At 43.9% G+C, this 17625-nt stretch overlaps 1 protein-coding gene across 1 annotated transcript in view; it reads right to left on the bottom strand.

The window, feature by feature from the left end:
* The window catches only part of ERBB3 (erb-b2 receptor tyrosine kinase 3), a 111977-nt gene that overhangs the window by 19051 nt on the left and 75301 nt on the right, over nt 1-17625 (bottom strand). Inside the window, exons 6-16 of the mRNA XM_063952626.1 lie at nt 15831-15949; nt 15606-15744; nt 14727-14840; nt 14049-14169; nt 13665-13738; nt 13473-13563; nt 12066-12268; nt 5707-5839; nt 5505-5595; nt 5261-5415; nt 4266-4322 (exon numbers count right to left, since the gene is read on the bottom strand). Coding sequence (XP_063808696.1) covers nt 4266-4322; nt 5261-5415; nt 5505-5595; nt 5707-5839; nt 12066-12268; nt 13473-13563; nt 13665-13738; nt 14049-14169; nt 14727-14840; nt 15606-15744; nt 15831-15949 — 1297 coding nt within the window. The remainder of the gene's footprint in view (nt 1-4265; nt 4323-5260; nt 5416-5504; nt 5596-5706; nt 5840-12065; nt 12269-13472; nt 13564-13664; nt 13739-14048; nt 14170-14726; nt 14841-15605; nt 15745-15830; nt 15950-17625) is intronic.

The following is a 17625-nucleotide window of genomic DNA, read 5'->3' as shown; positions in this document are numbered from 1 at the left end:
CCACTTAATCTTGCATTTACAATCTTGCCATTATGTTATTATTCTCTTATGCAAACAAATCTCAGGCGCAGACTGTCTACATTTGTATTAAATGGTCGTAAACTGGTGCTGCTCTGAGATTGTGTAAATATCATATTAAAAAAAGAAGGATATATTGCAATGGTTCCCAAACTGTTTTGAATCACAGCGCCCTAGAGTATCAGAATTTTTGTCACAGCACCCCTAGGCCAAAAGTTTCTTTTTGTGAAATTTAGAAATAAATATTAAATTAAGTAAATCGTGTTTATATGTTATCCTGAGGTTCAATTGTGTGGCAAGAGACAAGATCTGCTTCTGTTTGTCCACATTATTTTATGATTAGCAGCCACCAGCAATGGATTTGCCTATTACATTTACCATAAATAATTTGAATTGTACCTGGACCAACAATCCAAGGCACTCCTGCAAGAACCTCATGGCACCACAGGGTGCCACGGCCAGGGGTGTAGCGAGGGTGGCTCTGGGTGCCAAAAAAGTTAGAGGGCGTGCTGCGGCCCACTACCCCCCATTCCTGTGGGCCACTGTACTGGCAGCTGCAGAGCAAAAGCAGGAGAAGCAGAGGGGGTGCACACTGGCTCGGAGACTAGGTAGGGAACAGGGCAGGCCAGAGGCGATAGCGGCAGAGACTGACAGCTCTGCCCACCCTCCTTATAGTGCTGTGAGGCACTAATGCTAACCACTAAACCGTCCATACAGCCATGCCCCTATAATGTTGTTGTAAGCCTATTTTAAACATGGGGGCACCCAAAGGAAACTTTTGCCCTGAGCTCCACAAGGTCTGGAACCAGCCCTGTCACCAATTTAGGATTTTTAAATATTGTTTCTTTTCAAAAGTAACATGTACCCACATGTTGTCTAGACCCCCAATTCAGTACAAGGGTAGGGGGTACAAAACATGCCCTTGCTCCATGCACCATGGCGCCTAGCTACACCTCTGGCCACGGCACACAATATGAGCACCACTGATATATTGTAATTATGAGCTGTACTTGTTTTCGGCCCTTTTACAGATGCGTCCACATACAGCTATCCTCAAATTGCTCTAAATAACTCGGTTTTGTGACTTAGCCACCCCAAAACACTAATGCTTTATTGCAGAATTTAGCAAGCTCCGGAATGCAAATTAATCCAGAGCTTGGCCCCGGTAGTCTATGGGCTTCTCTTTGCAGAAATTTTGAACAGACTGCGCATGAACAATCCTGCCACAGGGTCCTGAAGAAGAGATGAGATTGCATCAGGCAGCCAGTGGGAGCTGTAAGCGGGGTGGGAGAGGGCTTGTGTATAATAAAACCAAACAGGACGGAAACAAATTCAGTGCCATATATATATATACCTAAATAGAAATGTTACTACACTAATAAAGATATTTTGCACCAAAAACCTAAATAGAAATATTTCTAATTCTTAAAAAGTATAGCTTACTATTTCCTTCTTTCATACCTCCCAAGAGGTATTCCAGACTTCAATCCATTCCAAAATAGCACATTTGTCTCATGTCAATGACTACTAGAGCAAATACAAAGTAGCAAAGTACAAAGTTGTTTTCATGTCAGTGTATCAAACTTTGTACTTTGCAACTTTGTATTTGCTCTAGCAGTCATTGTTAAACAAGGAATTAGTTTGCTATAGGTGGATGTTATCGTAATTGGAATTCATATTCAAATCAAATATCTTTCATATCTCTCTCTTTATAAATATATATATATATAGAATTCCCAAGATTAAGATGGCACTCAGAGACTTAGATATATGAATGCAAAAAGAAGCTGTATTTGAGCTTCTTTTTGCATTCATATATCTAAGTCTCTGAGTGCCATCTTAATCTTGGGAATTCTGTGTTACTGAACTTGATGGAGCACCTGAGCCTGGTGTATTTGGAGTACCCGAGTGCCGGCTGATTGTGGAGCATATATATATATATATATATATATATATATATATATATATACACACATATACATACTGTGTGTGTATATATATATTATATATTTGATATATATTTGTATGTATTTGCTCTAGCAGTCATTGTTAAACAAGGAATTAGTCTGCTATAGGTGGATGTTATCGTAATTAGAATTCATATTCAAATCAAATATCTTTCATATCTCTCTCTCTCTCTGTGTGTATATCTATCTATCTATCTATCTATCTATCTATCTATCTATATAGGCCTCCAGTGTCTACATCAGCAAAATCTATCATGCCGGGCACTTAATAAATTCAGCAGTATCATTAGCTGGTTGCAGTTTAAATATCGGCTATACAGGGCTACTCGGCTTCGTTCATACTGGAAAGCAGGACTGGTGAGATTGCATTACTGGTGAACCTGTGATCCAGAATGACATTCATATTCACTCTTTCTCCTTTATTGCTTGACTAACAATACTTTGCGATAATTGTACTTGGTTATCTGTACAAGCCTTTCATATGGATTAAGGTCCTGTGACAATATCTATATATTTTTTCTGTGATCTATTAATATAGATAATGTATCTGTTTTTTTACATTTATGTAAATATTTTAAGACATTTGCGTATTGGTTGTAACGTATTACTTTAGAGTGAAAAAGACAATGGGGGTAATTCCAAGTTGATCGCAGCATCAAATTTGTTAGCAGTTGGGCAAAACCATTTGCACTGCAGGTGTGGCAGATATAACATTTGCAGAGAGAGTTAGATTTGGGTGGGGTGTGTTCAAACTGAAATCTAAATTGCAGTGTAAAAACAAAGCAGCCAGTATTTACCCTGCACAGAAACAAAATAACCCACCCAAATCTAACTCTCTCTGCAAATGTTATATCTGGGCCCCCCCCCCCCCCCCCCCTGCAGTGCACATGGTTTTGCCCAATTGCTAACAAACTTGCTGCTGCGATCAACTCAGAATTACCCCCAATGTCAGGTCATAATTTCAATGTATTGAGCTATAGATGACTGTATGAGCTCACCACATTTTTTAATATGTCCTGTCCTGCCATTGGGGGTCATTCCGAGTTGTTCGCTCGTTGCCGATTTTCGCTATGCTGCAATTTGTTGCTAATTGCGCATGCGCACGGCACGCAGGGCGCATGCGCTTAGTTATTTAATTAAAACTTAGCAGTTTTGCTGTGGATCCTGCGACGCTTTTCAGTTGCACTGCTGATCGGTGAATGATTGACAGGAAAGGGGCGTTTCTGGGTGGTAACTGAGCGTTTTCTGGGAGTGTGCTAAAAAACGCAGGCGTGTCAGGGAAAAACGCGGGAGTGTCTGGAGAAACGGGGGAGTGGCTGGCCGAACGCAGGGCGCGTCTGTGACGTCAAACCAGGAACTAAACGGACTGAGGTGATCGCAATCTGTGAGTAGGTCTGGAGCTACTCAGAAACTGCAAAGAATTATTTAGTAGCAGTTCTGCTAATCTTTCGTTCGCTATTCTGCTAAGCTAAGATACACTCCCAGAGGGCGGCGGCCTAGCGTGTACAATGCTGCTAAAAGCAGCTAGTGAGCGAACAACTCGGAATGAGGGCCCTTGTGTAAACTCACTTATTCACGAAAGCTTATTGCCTGATTATTACCCACTGCTCCCCACCTCCTTACCATCTTGGTGTCAGCCCTAAGTATCTCCAACTTCTCCTGACTTAGAACATAAGCTCTCAGGTGCAGAGCCCTCCTTCCTTTTGGTCTCACTTCCAGTTTTACTTGTAGTTTTCCCTGTTACTAGTTTAGTAACATCACTTGTTCTACAGTATAGTTTTATTCTAACTTAAGTGTGTACACTGGTTTTCCTTTGTATTTGTATACCTTGTTTGTATGGGTGCTGCAGAACTTTGCTCCACCTTATAACTAAATGCTAATAAGAAAGTTATTTTTCTTGGATGAGCAGACCACGTTTTATAACTCCCTACTTTACATACTGAGTAATCCAATTGTTCTGGATATATTGTAGCTCACATCATGTATGTCTGACATAAGCAGACTTTCCTCACAGTTCCTCTCTCTGCATAGTGCCAGTTATTATGAGAGACAGGAAATCATGCACATACTTCTACTACAGGGAAAGTCTATGGAAAGTCTAACAGTGTGGACTCTATAACTGTCCTTTGTTTAACTACTAAGATCTGTAGAATGTGCTTTTACGTGCGACTAAGAAACAGGTCCATTGTGTCTTCCAGTATGTACAGTGTTTTAAATGTAAGCCAGTGTTTAATTACACATATGCAGCAATAAGTAGCAAACTCAATAAAACAGACTTACCTTTCAGCTAGATGTAGAACCAAGTTAATGCAGTTTTGTATGCCAGGTCCATCACACCTGTCAGACAGAGGATTAATTATAATATACATAAATCTCAAAATCACAAACGTTAAACAGGAATCTGGATAATAAGGTAATATACAGGAAATCCTCATGTTGCTACACTTAGTGGCCACTTTTAACCCTACAACTGAAGGTGTGTTAAAAAGGGTTCTACAGCGACCGTTAGTTACACATCCTAATAATCACCCATTACAGTAAGGTTGCTCTCAGATGGGCACTCTCAGCCCAACATTCAGTGTAACTGCACATGGAAGGCAATGTACAGTATACGCTGGGTTTATGTCATATTCATAGCATGTATCACTTATTTGCCAGGCATAGAAGCAGCCAGTGCAATGCTCAACTTTCCCTAAAATGTAGCAGTACAGTTTTGGAGACTGCAAAAGTGCCTAGGGAATACACAAGTAATCTTCTGCTACAGTCACAGCGTGCCGAATCTGAGCTCCGGCTGTCCACAGTAAAATGGCAGATTACTGTTGTATTCTAAATATGGCTAGCCTTCTTAGTTTAACAAATATTCTGGGCTCTAGACTGCAACACAGGTTTACACACATAGGCAATCCACAGCACTAACACTTAAAGTAATAGTTGAGGCACCAGTGTGGGAAACACTCATTGAGTGACCTGTTTGCTGTGGGGGTTGGGGTAACTATTTTGAGGGTTACCTGGCAGGAGGATAACATTTCAGAAGCACTAAACAACTCCTGCATCAGTGATGTTAGGGTAAGCAGTGAGAATACAGACGGACGGGATCTCGGCGCTCGCAATACTGACGCCGAAATCCCGTCTGAACCCAATGTTAGCAGTTTCTAGTGAATTCATAGGCTGAATATGGAAACCCACAAAATGGCTGACTCCTCTGTTTGTAGGCAACAGGTGTACTGTATATTATGTATTCAGTGTTCCAATGAGGAGATGGAATGAAAACTCACCCCTCAGTACAGTTCTCATGACAGGGCAGACAGATGTTATTCACATTGGGGTACTTGTAAATTGGTCCTTTTTCCCCCATGACTCCATGAGGACATTTGGCCACACAGTGTAGCCCATCACGGTAGTTTGCACACTGCATACAGGAATCTGCGCCCTGCCAAAATAAAGAAAAAACTGATGTAGAACAAGCTAACTGGCATTTAGCAATAGGCAAAGTCATTAGTTTGAACATTCAGCACTTACGGTCCCATTGCAAGTCAGACTTCCCTCCATCTTCTGACACTCTGGGTGACACTGGAGACAAACTTTATTCCTTGTAAACTCCCTCTTGTCACTGCACAAACAAAGGGAGATGAACTATTATCAGGAGGAACCACCAAAGTGTCAGTGCCTATTATAATGAAATGAAAAGCAAATAAACATGTAACAAGAGCTTTACAATTACCCAAGTGAGAGGTTGCAGGACGGCACACAGATACCATCTCGGCTGAAGTTCCTGCATGACAGGCACTGTGCAGGCCCAGAACCCCAGCACCCAGCAGCAGAACAAAGGGGGTCACATAGTTTTTCTTCCTTTACTGGGTACAGTAAAAAAAACATAAATGTACACATAATCAACTACATTCCAAAAATATTTTATTTTTCATATTAATATAATACTTTGATCCATGTTCATATTGGAATTAATCTAATGTAGGCATAACATCTTCGGCCCAATTCCCCATTCTGCCAATGCCCATGTGCCAATCGGTGGATACTGATGATGGGCGATCCGTCAAGAAATCGTCAAAAAAATAGCATGTCAAAAATCTCTGTGTCACCGATGCCAATAATTTTTTTATCAGAATCGGCAAATCAAGGATTTTCGACATGTTGTATTTCCTCCATCACCATCACCAACCATCATTAATTGCCCTGAAACCCCCTAATGTATAGGCCACATAACACTGTACAAATATGGGATGTAGTCATGTCAACAATTAAAATCTAAACAATCTAAAGGGCAACACTAAAATTCTAAATAATGGTGGCCAGTCATAATGGACGAATGTACATACAAATGTATGCAGTTAATTACTGGCTGTCGGGATCCCAGCGGTCAGGATACAGACGCCGGAATCCTGACAGCTGGGGAAATACCGGCGGTCGGAATCCCGACCCAAGCCCGGTATTTCCACTCGGGTGGTGGTCCACGCCACCACCCGAGGGAGAATGGTCACCACCAGGCCGAAGCATGGCGAGCGCAGCGAACCCGCAAGGGGACACGCTGCACTCGCTGCCAGGATTCTGGCTGTCGGGTCCCCCTGATCTCCGGGATCTCGACCGCTGGGATCCCATACCAATGCCTACAAAATAATGTCCCACTCAGGGACAAACAGTAATCCTGTAATATCATGATATGTGCAGATCAGGGATAGTCAGACAGCCAGTGGCACTCTGGCTGCCCTGCCAGCTTTGCTGCAAGGGCATGCTAAGACTGTGGCAGAGCATGCTGGCATGTGTAGTACCACAGCAGCTGGATTTCCACAGCTTAACTACGGAGGGGAGAGCACTGTGCAAGCACAAACAGTCATGTCATGACCTGTCATGTCACCCTTACAGTCATATTTTCCAATATGTCACATAATAAAAATCATTGTGTCCCCCCCAAACCCATGCAATACGCCATTCAGCAGGAGATGCCTGGCGTGAGTCAGCCGGTAGCTCACGGGCAGCTCTGCTAACGTCGCTTGCCTTTTATGACGCAAATGCTACATTACAGTGATTTCCAGGAAAACACTGTAACGTAGCATTTTGTATGCAAATACAGTCACAGGCTCACACAAAATATAGGAATACAGCATATCATTTTAATCATGATGACGTCCAAGGGGCTTATTCAATTATCCACACCAGGAGTCTCAATTAGCAGGGTTTTCCCCGGCGTTAAACTGCAGAGGTGGACAATTTCTCTCAGCCTGAAGAGATGCAAGGAAAAGTTTATGAGAAAAGGCACCATCGGGGTTTAGCGCACGGGAAAAACCCATTGATTCAGCAGTTTGCGCAAATGCATAGGTGTCACGATCCGAGTACTAAGACACTATCTCCCTTCTGGTTGTACGCCCTCCGCGGCCTCCGCTGCCTTCCACGTGTCTCAGCATGCACTTGTTGTTTGGCGTCTCCTGTCCTCTGCGGCCGGAGCCGCCATTACTACTATGTTTCTACATTGTGTTCCAAACCAGGTTTTCCATCTTACTTCCAGCATGGGCGCAGCCATGTTGGATGCAATCACATGTTCCAGCTCCTCCAATCTACTGGCTCTGAAATCTGCATAATTGCCCAGCCAATGCCTGCATAGCTGCAGGTATAAGTATCCTGTGTCTGGGCCAGATAGATGTCAGTGCTTCATTTGTCTCCAGTGGTTCCTGTGTGCAGTCTTCTACAGATTCTCCAGTGAACTCTCCTGCATTCAAGCCTGACTCCTCTGTGTTACACTCTGTGGTGTAACACGACACCTCTGTGATTAACCCTCTACAACATCACCTTACTCACCTGTGTCTGTATTCCGGCTTTCCAGCAGCCACTCTTCAACAACTACAGTTTTCCAGCGAACCCTAGCTTCATTTACAGGTTACAGAACTTTCCTCTACATTCCAGGTTACTGGTATTAACCAGTTGCACACCTAAATTCCCACTTGTGACTTTCTATTGGTTTTGCACGTTTTATGACTTTTCATTTAATAAAATCACTGAAAGATATTTCCAGTTGTCGTGGTCACGCCTTCGAGCATCCTTGCTACTGTCTTTACGCATGTCCAGGAGTCCCATCGCTCCTCCAACATTCAGGTACCCGTCAACCCCTACAACTGAGGATCCCAGTCACGGTCATCAGCCCTCAGTTGTGACAATAGGTTAACACTTGTTAACCCCTGATCTACTGTGCAGGGATAAGGCTATGCCATTGAATTGCTGTTCCTCGCATGGCACAGTGTGGCTAATTGAATATGTCCATAAATGTTGATTGTCAACATACCCCTACAACTGAGGCTCCCAGTCACGGTCATCAGCCCTCAGTTGTGACAGTAAGCACTGACCAAATGGATCCAGTCGGAGATCAGGCCCAAGCGAATGGGCTGATACAAGAATTGGCAATCCGCCTTGAACGTCAGGAGGCGGCTCAAGGTCATGTTGTTCGCTGTCTCCAGGACCTCTCCTCCCAGCTGGATGAAATTCAAGCGGCCCTCCGTGGATTAGGGGCGTCCGGTGTGTCGACTCCAGCGCCTCCGGTGGTGTCCCCACCCACCATACCTGTTCCTGCTCCCTATCTTCACTTGCCGACTCCTGCTAAGTATGATGGATCCCCTAAAGCCTGCAGGGGTTTCCTAAACCAGTGCGAGATCCAATTTGAATTGCAACCCAGCAGTTTCCCTACTGACCGCATTAAGGTGGCATACCTTATTTCTCTACTCAGTGGAGCCGCTCTAGACTGGGCCTCACCTATATGGGAAAGGTCTGATGCCCTGTTGTCATCCTATGCTAACTTCGTGGCAACGTTCAAACGAATTTTCGACGAGCCAGGTCGAGTGACATCAGCCTCTTCAGAGATCCTTCGACTGCGCCAGGGGACGCGAACTGTCGGTCAGTATTTGGTGCAATTCCAGACCTTGGCATCTGAAGTCTCCTGGAATGATGACGCTCTTTATGCAGCCTTCTGGGGAGGGCTATCCGAGCGTATCAAAGATGAGCTCGCTGCTAGAGACTTGCCTTTAACTTTAAACGAGCTCATTTCCCTCTGCACTAAAGTCGATTTACGGTTCCGTGAAAGGGCTGTTGAACGAGGAAGATCCACATTTCCCAGGATTCCTACTGTTTCCATTCCTCGTCAGCCATCTCCGTCTCGGGAGGAACCTATGCAGATAGGTCGCTCTCGTTTATCTCAGGCAGAGCGTAGTAGACGTCTTGCTGAGCGTCTCTGTTTGTATTGTGCCGAATCTTCTCACGTTATCAAGTCCTGTCCCAAGCGTCCGGGACAACCTCAAGTCCTAGCCCACCAAGGAGAAGACCAGCTAGGAGTGACGAATTTCTCTCCATTTCCAAGTAACTGCAATCTCTCCGTTTCTCTGCAGGTGGCTCTGCGTACTAAGAATCTCACTGCCTTATTGGATTCCGGAGCAGCCGGAAACTTTATTACAGAGAGTTTCGTTAAGCAGTGGTCTCTACCCACTGAGAGACTGTCATCACCGATATCTCTAACTGCCGTGGACGGCAGTAGGATTCCTGATGCGGTGATTACCTCCAAGACCCTACCTATCCGTCTGAAGGTAGGGGATCAGCATACTGAGTTGATTTCTTTCCAGGTTATCCCCAGGGCCACCCATCCTGTGGTCCTAGGCCTTCCATGGCTACGTCTGCATAACCCTCAAGTTGATTGGAAGTCGACCCGTATCCTGGCATGGGGTCCTTCCTGCTCTGAGACCTGTCTCCAAAAAGAGCTTCCAGTTCGTCTATCCTCCTACAAGTCTTCTGATGTCCTGTCTCCTCCGTGCCAAGACTCCAAACTACAGTTTTGTCCAGGGTCACCGAATCACAAGGCTGATGCCCTTTCCCGCTCCCGGGAGCAAGAAAATGAGTCTGAGTCTACTGTCAAGCATTATATTGTTGATCCAGTGGTGTTCTCCGCAGTGAGGATGGACTCTATGCCCCCGCCAGGGAAAAATTTAGTGAAGCCGGCTTTCAGGAGGAAGCTCTTGCATCGGGCACATTCCTCTCGCTTTGCCGGACACGCGGGCATACGCAAGACCTTAAAATTAGTTTCCAGGTCAAATTGGTGGCCGACCCTAAAAAAGGACATTGCTGAATTTGGGGCCTCCTGCCCAAAATCTGCCCAGCACAAAGTATTCCGCCAGTCACCCACTAGGCAACTGGTTTCCTTGTCTGTTCCTCATCGTCCGTGGGTTCATTCCTCGATGGATTCTGTCATGGATTCCCCACTTCCAAGTTGGCACAAGTCTTCTTCCAGAAGTTCCATTCCAGATGGCCAGGAAAACTTAAGAAGTGTCCTGGGGCCACTCCTAAAAGGGGGGGTACTGTCACGATCCGAGTACTAAGACACTATCTCCCTTCTGGTTGTACGCCCTCCGCGGCCTCCGCTGCCTTCCACGTGTCTCAGCATGCACTTGTTGTTTGGCGTCTCCTGTCCTCTGCGGCCGGAGCCGCCATTACTACTATGTTTCTACATTGTGTTCCAAACCAGGTTTTCCATCTTACTTCCAGCATGGGCGCAGCCATGTTGGATGCAATCACATGTTCCAGCTCCTCCAATCTACTGGCTCTGAAATCTGCATAATTGCCCAGCCAATGCCTGCATAGCTGCAGGTATAAGTATCCTGTGTCTGGGCCAGATAGATGTCAGTGCTTCATTTGTCTCCAGTGGTTCCTGTGTGCAGTCTTCTACAGATTCTCCAGTGAACTCTCCTGCATTCAAGCCTGACTCCTCTGTGTTACACTCTGTGGTGTAACACGACACCTCTGTGATTAACCCTCTACAACATCACCTTACTCACCTGTGTCTGTATTCCGGCTTTCCAGCAGCCACTCTTCAACAACTACAGTTTTCCAGCGAACCCTAGCTTCATTTACAGGTTACAGAACTTCTCTCTACATTCCAGGTTACTGGTATTAACCAGTTGCACACCTAAATTCCCACTTGTGACTTTCTATTGGTTTTGCACGTTTTATGACTTTTCATTTAATAAAATCACTGAAAGATATTTCCAGTTGTCGTGGTCACGCCTTCGGGCATCCTTGCTACTGTCTTTACGCATGTCCAGGAGTCCCATCGCTCCTCCAACATTCAGGTACCCGTCAACCCCTACAACTGAGGCTCCCAGTCACGGTCATCAGCCCTCAGTTGTGACAATAGGTTAACACTTGTTAACCCCTGATCTACTGTGCAGGGATAAGGCTATGCCATTGAATTGCTGTTCCTCGCATGGCACAGTGTGGCTAATTGAATATGTCCATAAATGTTGATTGTCAACATATAGTCATGTTGACATTTTGGTTTCCTACAAAATGTACCTGCCAACATTATTGTGTCCTATATTATGGCTGTCTGGGTTTTAAATGTCTAAAAAATATGCCACACCCACTAATACAACTCCCAAAGCTTGCTGAATGGCCAAAGATAGGTTCCCCCCAAAAAATAAATTTTTCAACATTGGTTGTATCTAATGTTCCTTATTAATTTTCCATGTAGAATGAACTCTCTTAAATGTATACATGTTTACATAATGTCACTGCACACTTGCTGTAGATTGTTCCTACCATTAATGCCACTTTTTACTGGTTTGAGGTTTATTTAGCAACTTTTCTCCTTTTTCTAGACCACCCTGTATTATACCACCCACTAGTCCGATTTGTGGTAAATATCTCACCGTTCTGCTATTCAGCACATTTGTCCCTACAAACAGGAAGTTGGGAGGTGATCAGAGACATCACCGTGGTGCGCAGGTGCCCACCATAGTAGGTCTCTGGTGCGTGAATTAATTCAAAGTTGTTCTGAGGGGCGGCCCAGCACTTCAGGAGTGAAGGCGTGTCATTCCCTGCAACATAGAGTGGCAATGCCCCTTTTTGCATGGCAAAGTTATTTTACTAAATTCCAGATAGTCAATCAAAGGTTTCATCTTGATAATACTTTTAAAATACTGATGTTATCACTAATATATATAGCTTAAAACTATCTATTGCCTCCTCCAGTACTGCATGATATTCAGGGAATCATCAAAACCAAAACAAATCTGCCAGAATCATCCTAAGATTTACCACAGGCAGCTGGAGCCCTGTTATTCTTTAATTCGTAATTCTGTCGTCTTGTCGTAAATAAACTTGTCCAATTAATGGTGTGATAAAAGCAAAGGTTCTCGTTCTCTGTGATATACACTTTCCCGGCGCTTATATCACGCAGTGAGCGGAACCCCAGAGATGTTACGTTGCTGTTTTTCATCACAAGAAGTGAGACCCCACGGCTGCAATACATAAGTGAGAGGTTAGGTTCCTTCCGAGTACATAGGGGATAAAGGAGAAAACATGCACTAGTCCACTGTATTATCACAGAGTCAAAGGACATTTTGACATATAAAAAGTTATCATTAATTTAACAATTCCAATCATGTTGTGTTATATCTACCATAAAAAGTTTAAATGAGACAATAAAATGAAAAAAATAATAATACTACTATAAGTTATCTAATAATATAAAATATAAGGTTACTGAATAACTAGTAAGGAACTGAGATGAAGATGAGAATATATTACCAGATAAAGAAAACTTACTTTAATATGTTATGTAACACTACGCTTAGTGCCTAATTCATGTTTGTACGCACATGCCTACGCAACTGCGATTTTCCAGGCTACTTATTTGTGAAACATCGCAAGTAAAGCTGCCGCCCAGAAAAAGAGAGAGATGCTCGCCATCGCAAAGTCCTCATCAACTGCGTACACATACATAGCATCGATGCAAAAAGGAGGAACATCTACTCCTCAAGTGAGTCTATTGTCGCGCAGACTGACCACAGCAGTAGCGGCGCTGGTGCCAGGTTTGTCTACATACATGATTGCCGCTGAAGGCAGTTCCCACCTGAAAATGGCTATGACACGCCTTCGTTTTTGCAGTCACTACGTTACCTCCCCAAGACTTTCTGTCAATCACTCGGCATTACAAATCTCACTTGGAGCCACATTGCAAAGGTACCTTTGCGCGTGCGCAGTGCAATCCCAGTGCATCAGCATTGCGTACAAACATACATTTTTTTTAATGTTTATTTCTATTTTTGTAATAATTCTATTCCGCAGGTCTTTATTATGTTTGATCGTCTGTTCTGGCAGCCTGGAATTTCATGAAATGTTTATTTGTAGACTAGAACACACTACACAGTGCCAGAGCAAATCAGTTCATATCACAAAGTGACCATGGCGTTCCTTCACATGTACAGAACGGTTAGCCTTAAATATCATTATGTAAGAAGAACTAAAGTATTTTTCTGTCGCCCCTCTTATCAGGTTCTGTGGTCCAGTTACACTTCCATAAACACGTGGGAGACATGGCTACAGATGTACTGTACTTTATGCAATAATGCTTTTCAGGAATGAACAACTCTTGTGAAACCAATGTCACATACAGTACATAGGCAGATTTTATTCTCCTAACACAGGACAATAGAGACTCACTTGTAGAGTGTACGACCTCCAATGGTGGTGAGGCTGGAGAAGACACTGAAGTCATTCATATGTTTTGGCCAAGATTGGATGTTTAGGTATCCTGACAGGAGAGAAGTACATGAGCAGGTAGACATTATCACCTGAATGGTTTGTAAATGACCTTATCCAACTTATTCAGAATCTCAGTAGAGTTTCTCCTACCTGTGATCTCTTGCACCGTTTTGAAGATACTCAATTTGTTAGGGTCTAGAGCAGTGACATTCATCCATTCATCCCTACAATCATACACATAAACAAAATGAACTTACAAAGATTCAATCTACTTTTCAATGTATTCCTGGCTCATGCTGTGTTCCCTAGAGATCAGAATTCTCTGCTACAACCACTAGTTCTGAAAATTGATTAGAACACCACCCATGAATGAAGACATTCAGTATATTGCGAGTATGTACACAGACATGGGAACTAACCTATCCATAACATATTGCACAATATCATCTAAATATACTACAGGCATGATAAAATGACTAAGACTACAAATTGATATAGATTGCGTGTATATAAAATCATATCTCTCCATCTTACCCATCAAGGCCAATGGTAAGGAAATCCAAATTGCCCAGTATCTTGGTGCAGTTAACAAATTTGTAAATGTTACTAGAATCCACAGTCTGATATTTACTGCCAAGTCCTGTTCCTTCACAAGCTGGATTTAAGGTAAAGGAAACAAATGTAACATTTCATAGTACTGACATGAGGAAGACAGTATATGATGAAAATATGTCTATTGGAACACATACTATTTACTGGTGGGCAGGATGCTGGCTGTCAAGATCCCGACAGCTGCATCCCGCCCACTAGAATGCCGGTAGTGGGGCTAGCGCTAAGAGTCCCCTTGCGGGCTTGATGGCTCACTGCGCTCGCCACGGGTTCTATTCTCACTCTATGGGTGTTGTGGATACCCACGGGTGAGAATAGCTGTCAGCATTGTCGGCTGTCGGGATTCCGTCGTCGGAATTCTGAACACTGGGATCCTGACAGCCGGCAAATTGATTGCATCCCCGTCAACTCGTTATTAGTTACAAGAACCAAATGAAATTTATGAACAACAATTCTTAACAATGTATTGCTGAATTATAACTTTTAGCATAATCAACCCAAAAATATTTGATCAAGTAGAATACAGAGGCCAGCAACAGATGGGGACCACCTTACAAACATCATCATGGCAATGTTGTGATATTCCCAATAACTGATGTCTACCTTTGGGGCATAGCCCGGAACATGGCTCACACATCTTAACCCCATTCTTATTCACTTCCATCTTGCTGCTGGGACAGGCACGAACACAGGAGTTCTGGTCCACCACAAAGTTATCTGAAGAAAACAAACCACACAACTATCACTATCTTGAAATATCACATTAAAATCAATTTTGTGTATTGTTTATAGAAAATGATTCACTTTCGGAAAATATAATTTTGATATCAGTTATGCCATATTAACTTCTAAGGGGCTGATTTAGCTGATTGTAGCGCCCGTACCCCCAATCTACACTGCACAGTAGCTATTCAATGCTGCTGGCTTTGTCCCTCCATCTGCCGGTGGTCCCGTTAAATTAACAGTCTTGCCGACCGAGCCCCCTCAATGAGCCCAGATTTACTTATTTATTATTTATTTTGGTTAGTGTGTGTTTCAATGTGTGTTGTGTGTTAGCGTGTGTGTGGGTGTAGGGGGGGTGGCGGGAGTGAGAGAGGGTGGAGGTGACACTGGGAGATGAGCTCATCTCCGCGCCGCCTCTCCCTGTGTAGTGAATGGGTCCCGTGTTGCATCGATCCGGGAACACATTCACACTGCCACTGACTCGGTATTCAATCCGGTAATAACCCTTGTTATAATCCGGGTTGAATTACCGGGTCAGGCGACCCGGGAATTCTCCATGGCCCCTTTCACATTGCACAGTGAAACGTGTCGACCCGGCAATATACTGGGTTCATACCGGGTTATTTGTGCGATGTGAAAGAGGTACAGTATTACTTTGTTCTTCCAAGTGCTATTCATGCTTTAAGGAAAATAACAGAAAAAACTGCATATGTACAGTATACGAGTCAGACTTCAGTTCCCCTGCCTGCTTATACATACGGGGGCAGTTCTTGACACATGATCCTCCATACTGGAATTTTGCATCAGGGCCATGTTCCATTTGACTGGTCAGAGGGTTGTAAATCAGCTGAGAACATCGTGGGACACAAGTTCCATTATCATTAAAGTTCCGACATGACTGTGTGAGAAAGAAGACAGTTAAGTGTATGAGAGAGGGTTGAATGTAAAGGAGATTTCTGGTAGATTTAAATGAGAAGTACTTACAAAGCACTGAGTGTTTAAGGAACCTGTGCAGCCTCCAGCGCACTCGTCATGGCAGCATTCAGCAGGAGTCTGGCCATAGCAACGTCCATTGCACTGTGCAGCACAATTGTTCTTTGTCACTGTGTAGAGAGATATGATCCTTAAAATGAAAGCCCTAATCGCAGCTATTACACTATTACAGGACACAATATAGTTTTATTGCGACAAAAACTGAAAATACTATATATATATGGTGAGTAGAAGGCGGCACTCAGGAGACTTTCACAAACGTAGAAAACGTGCTTTAATGTGCATCAACGTTTCGGGAGACGCACTCCCTTCCTCAGGACACAGCAAAACCATCCACCGTCTGGCCACTCGCGACGGACACAGGGAGATGGAAGCCAAGTGAGAACGAGCACACATGTCTGGCAAGCTCCGCGAGTGGCCAGACGGGTTCGGCTTACCGGCGCGGTGTATGGTCCTGGCTTCTGCACACAGCGGTGGAGGTTTGCATGGTGGATGGTTTTATGCTTATAAACTGGCCCAAAGAGTGGGTCAAATTCGGTACGAGAATATATTAACCTGTGATGTGTGTTTTTAATGATGCATTCATAAAATAAAAATGATCTGCACTATGGGCGCATTCTCCTAAAAAAAATTTTCCAGACATTTCTGCTCAAAGGGATTCTGAGCCCCTGGGGAATTGCTGCGGTGTCCATCGCACCAGTGCTAACAGTCCAAGGGATGATCACCTGTGAACCGTAAACGATTAAATTGAAAAAACACCAGCGCACCTGTACATTGTTTTCTCCAGCATATGTATATATATATATATATATATATATATATATATTTATTTATTTTATAAAATATTTATAAAATGGCATGGCATAATGACAAAAATCTCAGTAACATGATAGGACGCATTAGATCACATGACCGTGCATTATTTTCCAATGACTGCACAGTTCCCAGTGTAACCACACACTTCAAACTGTCACATGACCATTTGTAAAAAAAAATCTAAATTGGAAACAATACAGAGACTACTGACAGAAAGGCAGCACAGTTAAATGTTTATTCATTAAAAAATAATTCAAATAAAACTGCCTATTCTGAGCTATTTTTCCTCCTATTTTGTATATGATTCGCCCTACTTTGTTACAACAGCGGCTTTACCCTTGTTTGATAAATCCAGCAAGAAAGTGCAATGTATGCATGTTGCACTGAAGGGAAAGAATACAATTTAAAATGTGCAGACAAATTTAGAGTTAGGAAGTTGTGCATCCTGGCTCAGCTCTAAAGGTGGGTACACACTAGGCAACGTGCTCTATGAGCGACATCGCCTAGTGTTTCCCCCTCCCGGGCTGGGCGGTCGGCGGCCGGGCATACACACTGAGCAATAGGACGTTCATATCACTCAATGACATCACACAGCAGCCGGGCCGTGCAGGCAGCGCATCGTTGGTCAGATGCGGCATACACACTTGCAAAGAAAGTGAGCAACGTCACTCAGGAAGGGTGAAAATGAGCAACATCGCTCATTTTCTCTGCAAGTGTGTATGGGGTGTGGTATGAGTTACCGGCGGCCGGGTCCCCGGCGGCCAGTATACCGGCACCGGGATCCTGACCGCCGGCTTGCCGACAGTGGGGTGAGCGCAAATGAGCCCCTTGTGGGCACGGTGGCATGCTACATGCGCCACGCTATCTATTCTCCTTCCCGGGGGGTCGTGGACCCCCAAGAGGGAGAATATGTGTTGGTATGCCGGTTGTCGGGATACCGGCGCCGGTATACTGTGCGCCGGGATACCAA

This window comes from Pseudophryne corroboree, chromosome 2 (genome assembly GCF_028390025.1).
Source record: "Pseudophryne corroboree isolate aPseCor3 chromosome 2, aPseCor3.hap2, whole genome shotgun sequence".
Lineage (NCBI taxonomy): Eukaryota > Metazoa > Chordata > Amphibia > Anura > Myobatrachidae > Pseudophryne > Pseudophryne corroboree.
The sequence above is the reverse complement of the archived record's forward strand: the minus strand, read 5'-3'. Positions and strand labels throughout refer to the sequence as shown.